At 35.4% G+C, this 18,456-nt stretch overlaps 1 protein-coding gene across 1 annotated transcript in view; it reads right to left on the reverse strand.

Annotated features, from left to right (window-relative positions):
- SACK1B (scaffolding CK1 anchoring protein B) overlaps positions 1-16,924 on the reverse strand; it is a 63,014-nt gene extending 46,090 nt beyond the window's left edge. Inside the window, exon 1 of the mRNA XM_007460796.1 lies at positions 16,421-16,924. Coding sequence (XP_007460858.1) covers positions 16,421-16,864 — 444 coding nt within the window. The 5' untranslated portion in view covers positions 16,865-16,924. The remainder of the gene's footprint in view (positions 1-16,420) is intronic.
- Positions 16,925-18,456: the final 1,532 nt, after the last annotated feature.

The following is an 18,456-nucleotide window of genomic DNA, read 5'->3' on the forward strand; positions in this document are numbered from 1 at the left end:
TATTACTAAAAAATTAAGTTTAACAGAAATTGTTAGAATATAAAATTTATATGTATAAAATTTATACGTAAATTTCACTACTTAATATATCTAAATAATATATTGCTATACATGATATTTATAATATTTATAAAGCCATTTTAAAAAGATACACAGTTATTTTTTTAAGGCTTTAAACCTAGGAGCACTTAAACCCTATTAAATTTCCCATGGAGTTAAACATTTATAAGTGTGCTTTAAGAAGTCTCTAAGATTTTAAACATGATGAAAAGCATGTACATATAAAACATATGTAAATATGAACATCTATCCTTACACAGATAAAACATCTACACATAAATGTATTCTCACATGTATACTATTTTTAAGTAGTATTTTAAACACAAGACTCACTTGCAGCTCAGATAGACAAAACTCCATGAAGATAATGGTTGTAATAATGAGTTTGATGATGTGTACTGCATGGAAGAATGTTGGAAAAGTAAGGCATGAGGAGGAAAAATAAAATATAGGATGGTCTCCATTCATAAACATGCTAGAAATTCTTAAGAGTAAAATAAAAATAGTCTTTAAATGATTCATTGAATGAGTAATATCTATATTTCAGTACTAGACACAAATTTTAAACAATTTTTTCTCAACTTTAAAATACTGATAGCTTACCCTTTATTTTTATTTTTAATTCATTTAATTTAAGATATGTGTAATTTTTTTCTCACATGCATATTTTGTGATATTTAATCATACTAATTCATTCTAAATTAAATGAAAGGGAGTCCTCTGATACAAGACTATGATAGCTTATATTAGACCAACATTCTTTCTGAAAACAATAAAGGCTAAAAAACAAAAATAAAGGCAGCCAGAATTCGTGGAGCCAAGATCATAGATAAAGGAGAGACAATGAGGAAAGCCAAGTGTTTCCTGCCACTTTTTCACCTAATATTTTCTCACATTTGCCAGTTCACACAGCAAGGCACTGAGGCCAAAGCAGTAATCTGTGGTGAAGAGTTTTTAGCAATTTCAGAGGGATGAAGAAAACAGAAACTGGATTCCAGTACCATCAATGCAAAAAGGACTTACAGACACCTGATCACAGAGAAAGGGAAATCATGATAAACTGAACTCAGGATTCCATGCAATTATTGCCCTAAAGACATTTGGCAAATCTTAAATTGCTCACTGAGTAAAAGGATGAGAAACAAAAGAGAAGAAAGTTGATAAGAGGGTAAAGAGCTTAAGAAAGCTTTTGAAAATCACATTAGGAAGATAAAAATTGGAGTTGAGATTCTTCCAAGAAAGAGAGGCTCCTCTAAATACCTCCAGTGAAATCCCAGAAGAGTTACCCTAGAAGTAGATGAAAACTGGAGATAGCCCACTATTCTGTAAGATTAAATGTCATCTTCATACCTCAATCCCTGTATGGAATAGGTTGATTTATTCTTACTTTAACTGTCAACTTAAAGAAAACTAAATCCTCTTTAGTGGAGATTACTTCTGCAACTTTTCATACTAAATATTAAGCATTCAATAAAAAATTCCAAGCATGTAATAGGACAGGGCCAAATGACCAAACACCAGGTGGAAAAACAAAACACAGATAATAGAAATAGATTTACAGGTGATCCAGATACTGGTGCCATCAGAAACAGACTTTAAAATAACTATTATTAAGGCATTCAAGAATTATATGGCTGTTATACCCTGAGAAAACCATAATTCAAAAAGAGTCATGTATCACAATGTTCATTGCAGCTCTATTTACAGTAGCCAGGACATGGAAGCAACTTAAGTATCCATCAACAGATGGATAAAAAAGATGTGGCACATATATACAATGGAATATTACTCAGCCATTAAAAGAAATGAAATTGAGTTACTTGTACTGAGGTGGATGGACATAGAGACTGTCATACAGAGTGAAGTAAGTCAGAAAGAGAAAAACAAATACTGTATGCTAATACATATATATGGAATCTAAAAAGAAAAAAAAAAATAGTTCTGAAGAACCTAGGGGCAGGACAGGAATAAAGACGCAGACGTAGAGAATGGACTTGAGGACATGGGGAGGGGGAAGGGTAAGCTGGGACAAAGTGAGAGAATGTCTCAACTGTAAAATAGATAGCTAGTGGAAAGTAGCTTCATAGCACAGGGAGATCAGCTCAGTGCTTTGTGTCCACCTAGAGGGGTGGGATAGGGAAGGTGGGAGGGAGACGCAAGAGGGAGGAGGTATGGGGATATATGTTTATGTATAGCTGATTCACTTTGTTATACAGCAGAAACTAACACACCATTGTAAAGCAATTATACTCCAATAAAGGTGTTAAAAATAAATAAATAAATAAAAATCCCAAACCTAAAAATAAAAATTAAATGGCTGAAAAATACCAACATCAGAATTAAGAATTCAACAGTTGAGTTTATTAATAAGTAATACTCAAAGAAAAGATTGGTTAAGACTTAAAGATACCTATGTAGAAAATATCCAGAATGAAATATACAGGGAGAAAATTATGGAAGATACAAAAATGAATATGAATTATATGGGATGTGTTTAAGTAAAAATAAACAAAGATGTATACACCAGCAATTAGAATTCTTAGGACAGGAGCAGAAATAGAACAGGAGGATCAACATTTGAAGAAATGCTAGCTGAGATATTTCTAAAGCAACAGAAAGACAAGACAGATTCAAGAAGCTCTACTATGTCAACGAAAAAAAAAATTAAAAAAATAAGTCCTCATCCAGTTACATCATATTAAAGCTCCTGAAAATGAGACATGAAAAGGAAGTCTTAAAAGCAGATGTAGAAAAAAAGATACATTATCTCTAAATAAGCAACAATAAAAGTCTTTACAACTGCAATGGTAGCTTGTTTAAAAAAAAATTCACAGCAAGTACTGTTTGTATTTCATGCTATATCCAACATTGTAATGGAAGACCTAGCAATGTAGTAAGGTAAATCAAAAATATAAAAAGTTACATGGATTGAAAAAGGGAAAATAAAACTAGTATTAGTTACAGATATGATGATATATCTAGAAAATTCCAAATAATCTATACAGAAACTGTTGGAATTAATAAATGAATTTATCAAGTCATTGAATCCAAGGTCAAAATATGAAAAATATATTGTATTTCTACACACTAGCAAGGAAGAAAAAAATTAGAACAAAAATATTCAAATATTATTTCTAATATCAGAAAAAAATAAATAACCATTAATAAATCAAACAAGTGATATGTAAGACCTATATACAGAAAACTACAAAATCTCACTGAAAGAAAGTATTTATAGCTATAAATGTAGGAACATATGTCATTCATGGATTGGAAGATTCAATATTGTAACATTTAATTCTGTTCAAATAGTCTACAGATGCAATATAATACCAATCAAAAGCTCAGATTTTTTTTTTTTAATTGACAAGATGATTCTAAAATTCCTACAGAAAAGCCAAAGATTTAGAATAGCCAAGGCAATACTGAAGAAGAACAAACCTAGAATACTTATGCTACCAAATAGAGAGGCTTACTACAAAGCTATAAAAACTAAAACACTGTGGTCTTGGAACAAGGTTAAGAAATAGATCAAAGGAACAGAATACAGTGAGAAATATACTAATATCAAAATGGTCACTTAAGTTATGACAATAGTGTCACTGCAGTACAGCATAGAAGGGATGATCTTTTCAATAAATGGTGCTAGGTCAACTAGATAGTATCTCTACAAAAATTAAAATGGACCCTGACCTCATATGACACACACAAATCAATAGCAGAAGGATTTGTAAACCTAAATATGAAAGACAAAATAAAACTTCTAAAAGTTAACAAAGGAGAACATCTTCTTGATCGTAGGTAGAAAAATATTTCTTCCATGAAACTCCAAAATAGCTAATCCTAAAATAAAAAATAAAAAAATTGAGCTACATTAAAATTAAGAACCTCTGTTTATCAAACAAACATACCATATCAGGGTGAAAAAGTAAGCCACAGAAGAGACTTGCAAGACATGTATCTGACAAATAATTAATATATGGCATAAAAAATTCTTAGAAATCAATCTTAAACAAATAACCTAGTTTAAAAAATAAGAAAAGAATGGGTAGAGAACCCTGAGCCCTATGACAGAATGCAAAACATATCTCATCTAAAATCCAAAGGACAAGTATAAAGGTGACAATATCATAAGAGCAACTAATCAACATCTGGCAAGAAAATTGATCAGGGCTCAATGTAGCAAGTAAAATTGAACATGAATTTTAAAAGATGAATGGGAGGCAAAGAATATGGAAAAGGATGTTCCAAGGAGGGGAATAATCATGTAGAAAATTAGGAAGCAATAAGCTGTTATGGAAGGCCCACAGAATGGCAGTAAGTAACACTGCAGGGTCAAGTGACAGGAGGGAGGTGGAAGGAGATAAAGCACAAAGGTGAGGATGAGGTGGGAAACACCTTTAACAGGAGGAGCCTCATATTCGCCATGCTTGTTGACCTGGACTCTATCTGGTACATCATCAGGACCCAAATGTAATAGGACCTGTACAAAAGTGTCCTAAGAATTCAGTGATTTGCCTGGTACCAGCATGGAAGGTCTATCAGGTGCTCTGTTTGGACTCAAGTACCAGCATTGCCTACTTCACAACCTAGTATAAATTATTTAACCTCTTTGTTCTTCATCCATGAAAGAAGGCAACAGAGGTACCTACCTGAGAGAGCTGTTGTGAATATAAATACTAATACATATAAAGAGCTTAGCACACAGCCTGGCACATACCAGCCAATAAATGCTAGATAGTATTAATCTCATGAACAAATTTAGTTCTCCTTCCCAGTAGAGAAGCAATGTGATATGAGTCTGGGAATGGAAGACCCCTGAATATGATCTGTACTGAGAGTTACTAATCAGTTGGGTGACTTTGCACTTTAGGACTTGCTCAATTTCCAACTGCTCTTTAGTAAAAAGACCACATGGTCACTAACCCGACATTCTTTTCTTTTTTTAAGTAACTGCTCCCAAATTTCAGCAGGCTTGAGTATGACTATGTACTGTGATTCAGATACTGACTTATTCTCATGATTATGGATTTTCCAGTAGCACATATTGGATTGATATTTAGCCAAATGACAATGTTTTTGCATTTTCACATTTATTTACTTATTTAAAATATTTGTTTGACTTCTTAGGGGGGAAATTGATAGGTGATGACTAATAAGACATTAATACAGCCCAAAGGAAAGAAAATGTACACTTACTGATTTTTCTGCTTTTAAAGCTTCGAGATTAATTATTGAGTAGCTAATAATTATGCAAAAATATAGTTATGAGGCTTTCTTCATTTCTAAATTCTAAAGGCTTTCTAAAGGAATATTACTGGGAGATGCTCATCATATCAGTAGTGGTGTGCCGAGGGGTGGGAGGAGGGTAGGTACGGGTCCAGGTAGCAGGGATCCGCCCTGCCTGCAGCAGAGGCTGCCCTGGTGAGAAAGAGCACATTATCCCTGATATTATTTACAACCGACAGCACAGGGTGTCATAAAAAAACACACTGCCTTTTAGTCAGACTTACTGTTGTTTTCAAATTCCCAGGAGACAATGAACTTCCTTATTACCTGCACCCAAGCAGCCTCCACTGCCCCTGTTCTATATGCCTTTGCTTATCAGCACAGGAAATCAAGTATTTTATTATGGGAAAAATCCTAAGTGGAAAAAGCAGGAGGCAAATTGTTATACATAATTTCAAATATGATCTCAACTATATTACATGCGAACATTCTATTTCAGCGATCTAATATTGGGTGATCAGAGATCTCACACACACACACACACACACACACACAGTTGTGTGCACATGTATCTCTATCCATCTATTTATATCTTAGAGGGAAGAAAATTTCTAAAGTTTATTTTCTTAACCCCTTCCTGTATTTTCCCCCATATTTTCTATAAGGAATAGGTATACTCTGATAATAAGAAAAAATAAAACTTTATTCTATGCAATCATTGAACTAGTAATCTGTCTCTGCCAGCAAATATTTTGAAGGCATTTCAACTACATCAAAACTTTTCTACTTTGAAACTTCAGGAAATATCTCTATAACACTCTGATACACAGAGTAAAAAGGTGGGGAAAAAATCCAGCCCCTTTGTAATACATAGGTCACTCACATAATGTCCATACACCCTCAACCTCTTATCTATACCCTCAACCTCTTATCTATACATCTCCCAGAAATCTTTTAGCACATCCCCTCCACTTGAAGTGTTTCTTTTTTCTACTTGTATGACCTAATAGAGTGTCTTGAACATAGCAGGGATTCAATAAAGACATATAAACTATGTATAGTATAGTATGTAGTTGAAACTTTTTATACGGAAATAAATTTTATTGACTTAAAATATTAAGACATTTTAAAATAGCTTTAAGCCCACCCCCCAAATCACCTTCTTTAGGGCACAGAATTAAGTAGCTATAGTTTTCTATTCCTGCAAAAAATTGAAGGTATATTCTCATTTCAAGAAGACATCATCAGCTCCAGGCCATTATCAGCCTGCTGGTGAGCTACAAACTGTTTTATATTTCCCTCTGCATTTTAACTAACCAACAAAATGTTAATATATCCAGGATTGGATGTAATGGTATTACTCAGAAACATTTCATGACCTCTCACTGTCCATACCCACAAAGCTGGACTGAAGGACCTTCACAATTTGATCTCAACACACATCCCCCACCGCCTTCCTTTTCCCAGCCCCACTCTACTCCCCCCACATTCCCTGTTGTCTAAAATGTGAAGCTCTCCACAGTACATCTCCTACTCCTCAACACGTATGACCCAAGGTGACCTCTGAAGAAAGTGAGGTCCCAAAGGCACCCTCCCAGTTCTTGTTTTTCCCCTCACCTGACCAGCACATGGGGTTGCTTAACACTTGCCTTTGGGAGGCTCTGCTTCTCAGCAGGTTATATAACCTCCTGCCTTATCAGGTCCCGGGTCATCATCTAGCCAGTCTTCTTATCTCACACTTTTTTTTTTACCTACTTCGTTGTATCTGAGTCTTATCCAGGTACTTCCTAGGCCGCCTCTCACAGATGAGCTCAGGACCAGAACTATTTCCAAGTCCAGCCACTCTGCATGTAGATTCTAATCTGAACCCTAATCTCTATTTAGACACATGTTGCTCTTGGTGGCTGCCGTCACCAGTCAACTATCTCAGGGCTCTGGTGAAAATGATAACTTAAAAGCCTCTGTGCCTTGGTCTCTGCCTGCTTTCTGATTCCAACTCTCTCATGACTCTGAGGCCAGCCTCCAAGGACAATGCCATAATCCTAGTTGCTCAGGCCAAAATTTTTGGGGTCATCTTATATTCTTCAACTTATTTCATACCCCGCATTTTACTGCCTTCAAAATATATCCAAAATCTGACCAGCACTGCCACCATCCTGGTGATCTAAGACAATATCATCTCACATTTGAATTATTGTAATAGCCTCTGCTATGCTTATTCTTGAGCCCCTATAGTCAATTTTCAATACTGCAGCCAGATGTGTCCTTTTAAAATAAAGCATATTTCAAATTGATCATGTCTCTCTTTTGCCCAAAATTCTCCAGTGGCTCCCCATTTTACATGGAGCATAAGCCAATGTCTTTATAATGGTCCATGAGAACCTCCATGATACCTCTCTGAACTCACCTAACTCATCTCCCCTTTGCTTTCTTGGGTCCAGGAACTGGCATCCATACTGTTCCTCTAACAAACAAGAAGGTATGTCCCTGCCCTAAAGCTACCCTATGTCTACTCTGCTCTGGCCTCAAAGAGATGCAGGGCTCATTCCTTCTTACCTCAAATCTTGACTCTAATGTCACCTTCTTGATGAGGCCTCTTCTGAACACCCAATTTAAAATCGCAAACTAACCCCTGCCACCACTCTCAATCAGCGCTCCTTACCCAACCATATTTGTGTTTTGTTTTTCTCCACAGCACTCCTCATTTATTATGCTTATTAAAATCTAAATCTCCCTATTTGTCGGTAAGCTCCATTCAAAGATAGGGTTTCTTTGGTACTTTATTCTCTTCCATATCCTCAGAATTTAGAACTCTACTTGACGCACAGCAGACATTAAATAAATATTTGCTGAATGAATGAGTAGCTTGCCATACTTGTCACCTGTTAAGACTGGCCAAAGGCTGGCTGACCCAGTCATAGTTGAACCAAGAAGAGGCCAGAGGACAACCTCATTGACTGCCCTTCTCTTACTTCTTTGAATGTCTCCTTTATTTGAAACTCAGAGAACCCATTTCTGTTCAGTACGTCCTGATTTAGTCTGCATTCTAGGTGCATCTACCTTCTGTCATTTCCAGTAGGTCACTTCTGACTTCTAATAGTAACCCCACAATGGCTTTGTACCTGGCCCATTTAGAAACCAGTGCTTCCACATCCCCACCAACTGGTCTCCATCCCATACCCTCTCAACCAGGTCTTCTAAAACCTCCATTTGGGAATATGCAGCTATTAATAGTTTCCAGTTATGACCCTTTTAGATCATTACCACTGACTTAGTCATACCTATCACAAGAAAGCAGATTATTCATCAGTAAAGTATGGATAATAAAAGTACCTATTTCATAGGAGGGTATGAATGTCAGTTTAAAGTACTGCATGTAAAATACTGACCAGTACATGACCCATAAGTGCTCAACAAATTACGTGTTCCTGTTACTAGATAACATAAGATAAACCTTTTACTCAAAATCAGATGCTAGTTCCAGTCCTGATAATAAAAGCAACGCTTTTCAAGATAATTTGAAAAGCGACTAGTTAAAAGACATGAATGACTGATATAAAAGTATATGCCACATGATGAATCTGTGGCAACTATAGGAGAATAGGCAGAATCCTTGAAATGCAAACATCCGTCTGGTGTGAGAGCCACCCTCATCTCAAAAGGGTCCCCATAGCAACCCCCCATTACATTTCACATCTCATTAGGAGGAGAGATAAGCAAAAGAAAGTTATATCCCTTTATTCTCATGGAAGTTAACATTTGATAAGATGCTTCAATGTGTACCTAAAGTCCTAAGCTTATCATCCCATTCAGCTGCAAACTACATTTTATGTATAACATTTTAAACAAAGATGCCTACAGAGTTCTCTTCATCCATGTTCCTTTGGCTTCCTATTGGAATACTACTTGCCCCGTTCTCCTGTGCAGGGTTATTTTTCTGGCTTGTCTCTAAAGGCATCTGAGTTTGCAAAACTGCTAAATTCTATCCCTATGAACTTTAAGTATTATTTAGACATTAGGAAAACTGAATGTTTTACTATCATAATGTTTTATGATTAGCTTTGCCATTCCAACAAACTACTAAAGGTGTATTATCAGAAAAATATTACACACTTCAAAAAATAAATGTTTTTTAAAAATTTTAATCCTATGACAGGAAGGAAAATGAGTAAACAAATTATCATAAAAAATAAACTGTTTATTTCAGAGAACCCAGAATACAAAGAACTAAATTTTGTCCCATGGTCAATAACAGGTTCTCTCAAAGTTCAAGAGAAAGATTGTACACACCACATGCAGTCCCTATAGGAATTGCTTCTCACAGCTTATTTTGGAAAAAGAAAAGAAAAAGAATTAAAGAGTACCAAAGGGTAAAAACTGAGAACAGAAAATGGTCTTAAAAACATTTCCCTTAATCAGATAAATCATGCTCACTCTGAAATAATTCAAATTCAATAATAATAATTCAAATCGGTTAAAAATGAAAATCATGGGTGATTTAAGACTTTACCTGATAAGACATAGCCTGGTAAAGCATCTGAAACTCATAAATCACACATGACTTTAGTATACAAACCAAGCTGGTGGTCTTATATAACAATTTTTTTTATTTTTTCATACATCAGAATTTTTGCTTCCACAGAGCAGAAAAACAGCTCCTCTATCAGGAAAGCAAAGTCTTTTAATCTAAGACTAATTATGGTAGACCTTAAATAATATACCTAATATTACTTTTTGAATTACATCAGAATATTTAGTAAGTAATAATAGTTCATAAACTCAGAGTTACTTAAACCAACTTTTGACCCTAAATGGCAGGTCTATAATAAATATGAACTTTAAAAACTTACAAAAACTTGCTCTTCTTTTTTATAAATATGGAACCCTTGTATAATGTCTTTATTTAAAAATCTAATAAAATGATCACTTTTAAAATTCAAGATGAAAATGGAATGACTACCTTTTTCCCTCTTGGTCTACAGAATGTTCCCCTACCTCCACCTTAGCTTTTCACCAGAACTCTGTATCTTTTCAGATCTTTGGATCTTTATGTAAGAAAGCAGGTTTATAATTTTTTCTTCAACTCTGAATAGCTGTCCATAAAAGAGATGCCTTTTCTGCACATCCAGAGTATAAAATTCATACATCTAAGCTGTCTTCACAGTGGGTCTTATTTTCAACTATACAAACTTATGTTGAATCAAAATTTTCCCATTTTGAACTTTCTAAGCAGTAATACTGGGAAAATGCTACGTAGATCGCTAATGCAATGTACATAATCACCACAATACTTCAGAAATGGGTTTGAGTCATTTCAACAACAGCTAATAACCCTGGCTGGCATTCCTCGTAAGATGCTTTCTTATTCCTGGTAAGATGCTTTCTTGTTAGATACTGGACTTGGTCATTCGTTGCTCTCACTTTTAAAGAAGAAATGCCAAATCACAGTGATGCAAAAATACAGGCTGATAAAACAAATACCGTGTATTAATGCATGTATGTGGAATCTAGAAAAAATGGCATAGATGATCTTATTTGTAAAGCAGAAATAGAGACACATGTAGAGAACAAATGTATGGATACCAAGGGGGAAGGGGGTGTGTGGCAGGAGTTGGGAGATTGCGATTGACACATATGCTATTGATACTATGTATAAAACAGACAACTAATGAGAACATACTACATAGCACAGGGAACTCTACTTAATACACTGTAGTGACCTAAATCGGATGGAAATCCAAAAAAGAATGGATATATGTATATGTATAGCTGATTCATTTTGCTGTACAGTACAAACTGACAACATTGTAAAGCAACTACACTCCAATAAAAATTAATTTTAAAAATACAGGCTGATGGATTCTTTGACAAAGTAAAGGTCTGCAGTAATGTAGTAAGAGGAAAAGTAGAAGGAGGAGAAGAAGGGGTCACCATCATCTCAACACCACACGCAGGGTATTAAACATGTGGAGGTGTCATGGTAGATATGTCAGCCAATTCATTCCACTCTCGCAAGGATCCTATGGAGTATTAGCATCTCCGTTTTACAGATGAGAAAACTAAAGCTCAGAGAGTTTGTAGTATAATGTCCAGTGCAAACAGCTGTTTGAGTTGGGATTCAACCCAACGCTAAGTGACTCTGAGATTCAGAGCCTTCCTGTCGTTCCATGAAGTCTCTTTGAAAAAGAGCATTACTTGAAATTGGCAATTAAAGGAGGCTGCAGGGCTCCCCTGGTGGCGCAGTGGTTGAGAGTCCGCCTGCCGATGCAGGGCACATGGGTTCGTGCCCCCGTCCGGGAGGATCCCACGTGCAGCGGAGCGGCTGGGCCCCTGAGCCATGGCCGCTGGGCCTGCGCGTCCGGAGCCTGTGCCCCGCGACGGGAGAGGCCACAGCAGGGAGAGGCCCGCGTACCACCAAAAATAAAAAAAAATTTTTAAAAAAATGTTGGGTTCATAGTTTTTTCCACTCGTTCTACAAACATGAACTCTAAAAAAAAAAAAAAAAAGGGCTGCAGCTTTCTGCCTGTGAAAGTTATCAAGTCAATCAAGGAAACTCAAAACTCTATTTTGCAATAAGGGTAAAGAGCATCTTATTTCCTCTTTCCTCTCCCTTAAGTAACTGTGTTAAAATCATCAGGGTTATTGTTAGTAGTGGAGAATAGGAGTAGAGAACCAGGAGTTTGGCATAGAGAGTATTCGCATGCAGACACAGTGAGAGTTAACATGGTAAAGTCAGTACAATTTTAAAAAGATTTTTAACAAGATCTCTCGCTCTCTTTCTCTCTCTGTCTCTTTCTCTCTCTCTCTCACACACACACACTCACACATACACACGTATATACACACACATATAATGCCTTTTATTCAAAGAAAAGCTGTTCAAATCAATGTTACAGGACACTAATATCATTACATCTTACTAAGCAAAACTTATTTTTTGGAAGAAACTAATTTTGACTCAAATTTAAACAAAGAAATATTCTTTGTGTTGGAATAGGGAGGGTGCAGAGAGGAAATTCTTAATAAAAATTGGGAATATCAGGAGAGAGATAACCCTAGTCTCATAAGGGCAATGACAAACACATAAATATCACTTAGCTGGGCAGGATATGGCTGCAAAGTAATAGTGATGAAAGTGACACACTATGACACAATTATTATTATCCATATAATGAACTAATTCAGTATAACACTGAAATAATCTTGAGGTGGTAAGCGCTATTAGAGATTTGGATAAGAACATTCGATTTAAAAAACCCTAAAATGCTTTGCTTCATGTCTTTCATTAAACAAGTGAAAATACCTGTGGTGTACAATGACTTGTTCAATCCATAACTAGTTAGCTATCAAGCCTCTAGTCCAGTGCTACTTTTATAACACCCATCAAATCCCAGAAGCCCCCATCATTAGTCCACCTTCCCTTTTGTGGCAATGGGCCACCTGGTAGTATATGTTTCTCTGTATTACTAAGAATTCTGAGGCTGTAACAGACACACCTAGGAACAGTGACTTGGGGAGCAACCAAGATCTGAACTCAGGAGATGCAGGACAGAGCACCTCAGGAATCACTTCTGCCCTAATTCTCACTAGACTTTTGCTTATGTATCTTCTCGACTCCATATTTCACAAGAGTAAGAGTCACATCTCATGGAAGATGCTAGCCTAGAATTAGGAAACAGAGAGGCCAACAGCATTCTGGTTACACATTTACATATTCAAGACTACCAGAAATGATTACTTTAGGGATATTTATCACTGAGTGGACAGAAGAAAAATGACTCTAGTGAAAGATGGCTTTTTAAAGCAATTAGAGGGGACATTTTCATAACAGGGAGTAGCAGTAATTAGGAATAAATGCATATATTATCTTGGGAACACCTCTTGACAGACAGATAATTACCTGGGAAAAGTCTTCTAGATGCTATCAGACTTTATAAAGTTGAACCAAATTTAATTATGTCAACCACACAGTGAAAAATAGAAGGAAGTTAGGAAAGAGCCAGTAAATAAAAATAAGACCATTTTAGGGCACAGGGTATTACCTGTACTTAGATTTTCCCAAAGGAAAATTCTCAAATAGCCAAATAAGCAAATATACAAAAGAAAAAAAAAAAAGAAATAAAAAGGAAACAAAAGAAGAAAAAAATTTTAAAATCTCTCTGAATAACCTGTGACAACTGACATAAATGAAATGAACAAATACAAACAAATCTATGGATTTTTGAAATACTATAAAGATTATATTCTGCTTATAAAAACAGAATGATTCAGAGATAATAAAACAAATGCATATAAATTAGTGAAATTCAAAATCAAAATATTTTCAGTGGTTATGATCAGACTTCAAATGTTTGGACCACTAAGAAAACAGCTTTTGGCTCCTTTTTATTATTTTAAGATTTTTTTTTCCATTATATGACATTTATTTTCATAAGCACCTTATCTTAATTGCAAACAGAGCAGTGAAAACGAATTTAAATTCTTCTCTGAGATCATTTCCTGGATTCTGCTTTGCTGGTTCCTAGCTCTACTTGTTATGGCCTCATAGCTCCATAGAGTTTCATAATGTCGATTAACAAAATAATTTCACAGAGGCAAAAAACTTTATTCTATTCACTAAAATAAACATTATTCAAGTACATTATGAAAAAAAAAGATCATCCTCTTCATACATTTCATCCTGTCATGACAATTCATTGAGAGTTACCAATAAAGAGAATTTGTCCTCTGAAAATAGTTCAGAAACAAGAAGTTTATCATAATAACTAACAGGCTTGATTCTGAAGGTTTACAAGAGCCTAACTTACCTGCTGAATAAATGATAGTCATGAAAAGCAGGCAGAATATTTAAAAGGCAACGTGTTCCAACAAGCTGGTATTTCATAATAATATTTGCTCTTGTTATTTTAACATTTTTCACAGGACCTTGTTCAGTTATGGGCTAAATAGTCTAAAATTTTGTAAAAATGTGATCAATAACTTTTTCTTCTCTGGAGTATTGGATCCTTCAAAAATCTTTAAATTAACATAGCGACATATGAAGAAATTCCCAAAATATTCGCAAAATATACATCCCATGCATTAATAGCCCATTTAACCTCAATATTTATTGCATCTGGTTAGAAACAAACACATTATCCAATGCTTTTGGAAAAAAAAAAGGAAAGAAAACCACTAAGTAATCTATTATGATTTATGTTCAATTTCAATATACTCAACTTATAAAGTTCAAATAATTCTCTTTCTTTGAATTCAGCTTGGATATGTATATACAAGGTAATATACATACCTTGCATATGTATAAAGGTAGAATTCTTTCTTATTTTATGCCACTTAGATTTGGTGAAAGAGAAGCAAAGCATTACATTATTGTTTTACAGTTTGGACTTTGAGTTCCTCAGCTTGCTAATTCAAGTAGGAATTCTAAGCAGACGATGACCAGGCAGAGGATACTACTTTTAGAGGCTCACTAAATAAATAGCTGCCACATTAGAAAGAAAAATACATCAGGCGGTCATGACTAATGTTCAGTTTCCAGTAAGTGCTAGCCCAAGAACTAATGCTATCTCCTAAATTTCATTTTGTGCCACAGAAATGCAATGCCCCATAGGAGATTAGCTGTGGTGCAGGCTAATGAACTCATAACTATTAAGTTTACCATAATAACAAATATTAAGCTTCACTGATGTATTTTTCAATTTTCAGTTAACACCATAGTTCAAAATCATATTGTCTCCCCAAGCAGAAATTCACAAATGTTCGTACTTGATATTTGTTGTTTTACCTTTACAAGGACTCATATATTTTCTTGACTTCTGTTGTTTCACAAAATACAATTGTATACTTTGTTCTCAGAGCACAGGATAGTCCAGTTTTAAAAATCCTCATGGTTCAATTCAGAAAATTGAACTGACAGTTCAATTCATTCAATGAAAGTTTGGACACCTACTGTGTACCTGATTCTATAGCTAATGTTTAACAACTGGAATAGATTAGTGCTCCCTTGATGTAACCCTGCTAAAGGAGTTAATATGGTTACAAGGTCAGGTTATTTGAGTTTAAAAGGTCCAGGGGAAAAAAAATCACCTTACTTTTGCAAAGCCTGAGTTTGACAGTAGCCTTGGAACACTGTGTCTTCCTAATGTGAACGGGAGGCTCTTAGTTGCCTGTCTTCTAAACTACCATGTCCCTGTGGGTTTCAAGGGTCTAATATGTCTGTACTTCATAAAAGCATGCTTTCCCAAGCATCTCTGTGTCTTGTTGACATGAAAGAAAGCAATGCCATGTATGTGTGCATCCCAAGGCCCCTTTTAGATCTAAATTTCTATACTGTATAGTATCCGTAACTAAGAAATAGACACTTCATAGTTAACAATCATAACTTTTTGTTAATATATTTTAAAACTCAATAAACAGCCTGGGAAATTTTGTTGTAGTTTCCAAAGCATCCATCATGGTGGTGAGTACATAGAAAACTCCCAAGAAGCTTTATTAGATTGATTAAAAGAACATTTCTACAGTTTTATCTGAGCTCTAAAATAGAATTTCTGAGATTCATAAACCAATATAAATATTTAAGAGAGAGTACAGAGGCCCTAAAATGCTAAGCACCTCAGGACTTTACTTTAGAATTTTACATTATCAAGCCTGATTTTTCACTGTTTCCACACAACTTAGGAAATAAATAAGAAAATCTATGCTTTACTTAATAGGATAAACTATAACCAGAGCAAGAATTAGGGCTCAATCCTGTTAAGAACAAAGAAAAATTCACCAGATTTGCCAACCACATGTTTCCTTTCAGAGATTAAGGAAAATGTAAGTGATTTAGGCTATGAATACATCAAATCATCTCTTTTCCGATCCATACACCTCAGCCTTCATGGGTGAAGATCTCTCATGTACGTGACAAAGAGAAGGAAATCTCCACCTGTAGCAGGAACCCAACACCACTCTCTCAGATATTTACAAGATATGGGAAGTTACAACCTTTCTACGTATCCATGTATATGTTTCCTGAAATAGGCATGGTCTATACATATAGAGACTCTTTTATTAACATATATGTCTGTTATACTAGTCTGGTGATTTTCCACATTTCAAATTTTTCATTTATAAATAGAAATATTACCTTTCTTGCTTCTTTTATCATCTTCCGAATGGTTTCCTTAATTGTAAGTAGTTGTGCTCTTGGTGGATGAAAGAGGAGGTCAATTTGGGTACCCCTTAAGAGTCCAGGCATCACATATGGCCAGCCCAAGTCAAGATTTGGAGCTTCCACATCAGACTCAATGGGCCAGTAAGTCCCTGAAGATGAGGTATCATCGCAGGAATTATCAGTACCATATGCTGTGCATTGTGCCACTTTTTGAACATTTTTCAAAATATAATTAATTTCCTCCTCAGCTAGAAAGTCTGACACTCGTTCCTTGGCAAGAAATTCTTGGTATGCATCTAAACCCTGTTCAATCAGTGTGTCCACAGCTACTCGATACCATTCCTTGTAGTGAGGTTCAATGTAATTGTCTAATTTACATTCGTCATTCAAGGAGGAAAGCATTGATGAGTTCTCCATGCTTGCAAACCTTTGACAATGGCACTTTCAAATGCCCATTCATGCAGGGATGAGAGGTATCTGGGTATTTAAAAAGAAGGAAATCAAGATCAGTTAGAATTCTGTAACCAAATGTTTCATAATCCATGTCAACTCATTTTTACATTTACTCATAAAAATGAGTAGCAGTAGCTCAATATGACATACATTTCATATCCAAAGTGGCAATAATAATACCATAATTCACATATCTATCACAAATAAGCTAAACAGAATCCCATTTGCAGACTGCTAGCTGATATTCCTTTTCCAAGTTACCTCTAACTTTAGTTTCTCATCTAAGGAAATACACCTTCCTTTTCTGATATCCAGAAAGTCCATCCTTCTTAACTTTAATCTGGGATTACACATGGTGTGATCAGTTTCTTTTTGGTTTTAAAATATTTTAAAATAGAATTAGAAGAAAACCAATGCCTGGCCAGCCATTTATATAAATCTTACTGATTACTTGTTATACATATATCCTGATGAAATATAAAAAGCACAGAACACTTGTTTTCCAGGAACTTATTAATTAGACGAAGAGGCAAAATGTACACACAAAACTGTTTGTTACCACTTTGAACAAAGACATATATTGCTAAGGGCCAAAATGAGTACTGTTTGTAGTCAATGCTTTCAGAATAAAAACAAGTAGAGATCAATATGGAATAAAAGAGTTACGGATAGCCTTACACAGGAGGTGGGCTTCAGGTGAACCTGGGGCAATGAGTAAGAATATCATCAGGTGGAAAGAAGGAATATTTTCATCCCACATAAAAATGTAAAACATAAGAAAAGCACAGAACAGGTATGCGCTTGGTACATTCAGGAGTTAATTTAAAAAAAAAAAAAAAAAAACCTTGGTCTGCTGGAAATTAGGATCCTTGTATTAGGGGTAGGAGATAAAGTTGAATAGACAAAATGGAGCCAGGTGTGGAGGGCCACTGGAGACAGTTGTGATTCAGCAAAACTTGTGTTTAAAACAATTAGTCTGGCAGTATCAGGGGAGTGGAGGAGAGACAAGTAGCAAGGAGAGTCTTTCAGAGTTCAAACTCTCAGTGAGGACATGACAAGAATATTCAAGTGATGGTTCAAAGCATGAACTCCTGAAATTTGATGGCTTGACAACATACAGGTGATAAAAAAATTCAGGACATCAAAGACAATTCAGATTTCTCTTAGGAATTAAAATCTGCCTATCTGCCCCATCCCTCATGCCCACAAAATGTTATCTGTTCCATAATTCCCTGCATGAGATACTGGACTGGACCTTATCTCAATCAAATAAGGACTTTCCAGGCTTTTGAAGTCAGAATCTTCATTGTGTGGATTCAAACAAAGTACAACCCTATGATGTGCTACAAGCACAAAAGGGCTTATTTGACCAAAAACATCTTTGTCAATGGCCCTGCCCTAGTTTACAATTTTCCACTTCACTCAGACTTTTCGGTCTCAGGTTTACCAAAAATTAAATCTGATTTGGGAGGGTAACCCAGGAAGCCATTACCATTTATTAACTCCTTACCTGAAAATATGTAACAAGAGTCACTACTCATAGACAGAAGTCGTGT

This window comes from Lipotes vexillifer, unplaced genomic scaffold, assembly GCF_000442215.2.
Source record: "Lipotes vexillifer unplaced genomic scaffold, Lipotes_vexillifer_v1.1 scaffold921, whole genome shotgun sequence".
Taxonomy (NCBI): Eukaryota; Metazoa; Chordata; class Mammalia; order Artiodactyla; family Lipotidae; genus Lipotes; species Lipotes vexillifer.